At 39.6% G+C, this 5,000-nt stretch overlaps 2 protein-coding genes across 2 annotated transcripts in view; both read right to left on the bottom strand.

The window, feature by feature from the left end:
* Positions 1-5,000, bottom strand: part of LOC137974679 (glutathione hydrolase 1 proenzyme-like) — a 137,158-nt gene that overhangs the window by 76,434 nt on the left and 55,724 nt on the right. The gene's annotated exons all lie outside the window — the stretch shown is intronic.
* LOC137974680 (glutathione hydrolase 1 proenzyme-like) overlaps positions 1-5,000 on the bottom strand; it is a 37,501-nt gene that overhangs the window by 22,266 nt on the left and 10,235 nt on the right. The window contains exons 4-5 of the mRNA XM_068821618.1: positions 4,763-5,000; positions 1,326-1,465 (exon numbers count right to left, since the gene is read on the bottom strand). The exon at positions 4,763-5,000 is cut by the window's right edge and continues 67 nt beyond it. Coding sequence (XP_068677719.1) covers positions 1,326-1,465; positions 4,763-5,000 — 378 coding nt within the window. The remainder of the gene's footprint in view (positions 1-1,325; positions 1,466-4,762) is intronic.

A 5,000-nucleotide genomic window follows, 5' to 3' on the forward strand; every position in this document is an offset into this window, starting at 1 on the left:
ATTTGCCGTTATTGTCATAATTTTGTGATTACTCCAAGTTGCTCGGCAATGGAAAGTGTGAGTCCACGTTCCAAGAATAAAATCACTGAGAACGGTGTGGATATTGAGAGAGAAAATTAATTTTTGCCACAATTGCTTGTAATCTCGCAATCTGATTGGTTAATTTGCTGTTGTCGATGAGAGTCTAGACAACGCTGTACGCGTCATGCTTGCGCCATTTTGTCACGCAATGTAATAGCCAATCAGGAAAGCCCATTTTGAGAAATACACCAATCAAATTGCGAGAAAGTTATAGACAACGCTTGCTCTTTCTTTGAGTCATGATTTTGGTCACGCTCTGAACTTTCTTTGGCTTTGAATATCGGCTGCGCCTCGTGAGTCCACAACATTTTAACCACTGTGATGAAGAATATCGTTGTCGATAAGAGTTGATAAGAGTACAGACAACGCTGAACCACTTTCGATTTGTTAATTCTGCGTCAGGTGCTTTCGTCCTCCACATGACCTCAAATTTTATCATTTCACGTCGTTGTCAAGACGAACGAGAACGGCAAAGAAATGTATCAAAATGCAAAACGCAAGTGCAGTGCGTTGCAGAGTTATTGTTTTCCCTAATTAAAGCCTAGTTTACACTGCGACATAAACATAAGCATAAGCATAAGAATAACGAAGTTCACACACGTTGTATAAGCATAAGAGAAGTGACATGCGTAGGCGCACTTAGCTACAAAAAGACTCGCTGTAGAATGAGACGAGCAACGTTTCCAAAATGACGGACAAAAAACTTTCGGACACCATCCTAGGCACTGATAACTTGAATATCCGTTGGCATCAAAAACAACTGACACCTCGGTTTATGCTTATGTGTATGCTGCAACCGGTTTACACAGTTATAGACGTGACATAAGCATAAGCATTATGCATATATCCTTATGATTATGTCACAGTGTAAACCAGGCTTAAGCGTCGGCTTAAGCCTATCGTTTTTTTTTGTGTTCTCGCAGCCGTCGTCGTTGTCCTTGCTTAAAGTCCCTAATATTCCTCAGTAGGCCCTTGCGCTCTGGCCCGGGTTGCCCGATGCATGGTTACCACTAACCAACGTTAAATACCATGGAAGCCTATAGATTTTGATACCTCTTAACCAAAGGTTAGCTCCAACCCTGCTTAGAGCAACTGGCCCCAGTTTGTAAGAGGTTGTTCTTTACGAACCAGTTCGTTCGAAACGCGATGCCTTTTGTAAACATTTCCGATCGTTTACGAGGCAAAGAGTAAATTTATGACGGTAGCAAAGGCGTCATTTAGAAGAGGAAATATATCTCACAAACCTTATTGATGTTCTCGTTGAATGCTGGATCCCCAAGCTGACCTCGCCATGCGTAACCGAACTTAAAAGCTTCAATTATTCGATGATATGTCAGAACTGAGGCATTTACGCCATCGAGATCAGCTGGCGTCATTTTGTAACCTGAAAGTTTAAGTATGAGGGTTAGTTATTTGAAGTGTGGCTTGGCCTTATTGCAGGAGAGAGGGGTCGGAAGTGTAGGAGACGAGGGAGCGCAAAGTTGGTGAGAAGCGGAAAAGTAGACGCGAGAAAAACAAAGACAATTGATTGTTTTTGTTTTGTTTTTTTTCTTTCTTTCGTTCTTTTTGGGAAAATGCACATTAGCACTCTCCGTAAACTGCAGTGCATCAATCATTGCGCACAAGAGAGTATGAAGGTAAGAGAGGTAATCCCTCATGTTAGCCCCATTCCGAGGGTTAACTGATAGCCAATCCTACCAATGTTGAAAGCAGAGTGAATTCCTACGCAATGATTCGCGTCGTTCGCGAAAATGGGGACATGTGATTGGCTATCAGTTAACCCTCGTGGGAATACCGGATCTCGCAGGAGATCTAAAAATAACTTAAGAGAGATTACGATGGAATAGGGCCAATATGAGGGATTCCCTCTCTTACTTTCATACTCTCTTGTTGCGCACTATGTGAAAGACACAATGAAGACATTGTCAAAGGGAAACTTATATTGCTTTAATTAAATGTAATGTTTCACGTTGTTGCAGTGTTATGCACGTGAGGTGTCAACGATTTTTGGGCCCGGTATGCGGTTGCTTATATATTTGCACTGGCATCATTGTAGCAAAGTTACGCCTCTGGTTAGATCACGGTAGTATTTAAAAGTTGTCGTTGCAAAGAGTCGTCTCTCGGCGGCATCTCATTATGATCAGCACATTATTACTGTATTTTGCCTTACTTCGTGTTATCTGATCAATAAACGAGATGCCTTCCTCCTGTAATTTCTCACTGTTTCTTAGAAAGAATAATTTTGTTGTCGCCGTTTCACTGCAGAGTGATTAGACAACAAAGAGCTGAAGGACCGACAGCATCAACGAAACAAAAAGGTAGGAAAAAAATACCTTCAAAGAACCTCGTTCACTCTTGGCGGAGAAAAGGCCTGGGAAGGAGGTTACGGGACTCTGTGCACGTGTATTTTATTTGGGAGAGACGAGAAGGACATAGAGCGGTTTTCAATTGAGTGTCGAAAGCAATTAGCGAATTACTTTGGTTTTGCATTACTTCACTCAGTGATTGGTTCAAAGTTGTCACGCCCCTTTTTCAACCAATCAGAAGTGAACCAAAACCAATCGTGGCTTGCGCGTGCACATTTTCCGGCTCTTTGTGTCGGCTACGTGTAATTACTTCGAGTTTTGATTGGTTTGCCGGATTGTCTTCGTCCTTTTTGATTGGCCAAAGTAATTACTTTGGTTTTGGTTTTACGACACTCATTTGAAAACCGCCCTATTTCTTCTCTTAGTTCAGTTACATGACGTTAACTCTATTCTTAATTTTCACGTCAACTTAAGGACGTTCGCGCCCAAAACGTTCCAACGTACAGATTTTTTTTAAACTTGTCACGCAGAAAGGTAATGATCTACTTTTGCCAAAAAGGCAAAAAAAATGGGGGGGGGGGGGGGGGGCACCACGCTCGTTTTCGAGATCATGAGGTGCATTTTTAGAAGATTGTGTTACTTTAAGGCGATCTTAGCTTACAACTGTCAGCAATAAAAAAGCTACATGAGTGAAATTTAGATCAGGTAAACGTACTCAGTTCAACATAACTAATATAACTAAATTAACCTTTGCAACTGATGTCTTTTTCTGAGGTGAAATAGACTCTGTAAAACGATACATATTAGTCTAAGAAAGAAAACTTCGGTCGCACGAGAGCATAAAAGGCCAAATATTTGTAACTTCTCACATACAGATTTTTTTTGTTTTTTGTTAAAATGGACAAAATCAAGAAAGGAAGTGATCTACGGAAAGAAAAATGGGGGTCACCGAGCATTCAAGAGAGTAAAATCGCTGCGAAGTTCTCAAAGCGATTTTCTATTCGCACTGTCAGGCCATTGCGTGACATTTCCGAGAAGACCTGGGTCCACAGCTATCCCATGATGCCATATACTTTCATGTTCCATTCTTGTGGAAAATTTTTGCGCCTTTAGCATCGTGTTTACCTGCGTGGTCTACGATGCATGACGTGTGCGTGACATGTGCGAAAAGATGCGCAGTAGCAATGGGCGCGAAAGTCCTTAATTTGAAAAAGCACGCTATTAGGTTCCAAGATTTGTAAAGAATATGAAGGTCGAGAAGATTGAACCTGGACCATAAGCGACATTTGCATCATTGACGATACCCACTATACCATCGAAGCAAGCCGATGAACACATGTGAGTTTTCATAACATTTAAATAGATACACATCACCAAATTTGAAAGCCAACCAGTTTAATCAGTGCTATTCGTAACGGGTGCTTTGAATTAACACTGTTGATCAGCGCTATATGAAATAATTAAATACGGTGTATGGGAATATTACGTTGGTGACTTTCTAATATATGTACATCGAGCACCGACCATACGTTTTGTCTTTTTTTCTCTAAACTTTTGCTCTGTTCGTAAAAACTTAAATCCGAGAAAACTGGTACACTTAACAAATCGAATGTGGTTCAGCGTTGTCTGTATTCTTATCGACAACGATATGCGTCATCACAGTGGTCAAAATAATCAACGTCAAAGAAATTGTTTCTTTCGGAGTGTGACAGTCTAATTACCAATATTTTCTTTTATTGGATTATTGATTATTGTAATAGGTTATTATTCATTTCAGTTGATTTAATTCTTATTTCTTATTTTTCACTCATTACTTGTACATGTAAGATTATCTTAATTATCACATTGTAATTTTTTATGACACATTTGCATTTAAACGAGCTATCGCTCATATGCGATATGTGTTTAAATAAAATTACTTACTTACTTACCAAGCTCGTGACAAAAAGAAAGAGCAAACGTTGTATGTAACTTTCTCGCAATCTCGGATTGATTTATTTCCCAATATGACACGAGCAACGCTATCTAGACTCATATCGACAACGGAAAATTAGACAATCAGATTACGAGATTACAAGCAATTGTGGTAAAAATTACTTTTCAAGTAACTTGGAATGACCTTGAAACGATAACAAAGACGCAGATTAAATGTTTAAAATTTTCACAATTGGAAAAGTTTAAGGTGACTGTGAATCAGCTCCCGAGATTTTTTTTACTTTGCAAACAGTTTAATCTTAGCCTCCTAATAATTTTCCAAGGAACAAGAAATGTGGGGTCACCGAGTTCGTTTTTGAGATATAAGCGTTTAATTACATGCAAAATATAAGAAGCTTTAAGTTTTCCATAATTGTTAGAAGCAATCTTTAAACACTAACCTTTCAATGTGTTCAAGATCAGAGCCAACACGGCGCCACTTGACGGGGGAGGAGTAAGGAACATTGTCATATTCAAAAGTTCTCCTTTCAGAGGCTTTCTTGTGACGGCTTCATATTGCCTTAAATCCTTCGGAGAAACTTTGCTGTTAATGTGGCTCATGTCTCGTGAGATGTTTTTGGCCAATGATCCATTGTAAAACGATTTCGGATCATTTTGAAGGATTTCCAATGTCTTTGC

This window comes from Montipora foliosa, chromosome 11, assembly GCF_036669935.1.
Source record: "Montipora foliosa isolate CH-2021 chromosome 11, ASM3666993v2, whole genome shotgun sequence".
Taxonomy (NCBI): Eukaryota; Metazoa; Cnidaria; class Anthozoa; order Scleractinia; family Acroporidae; genus Montipora; species Montipora foliosa.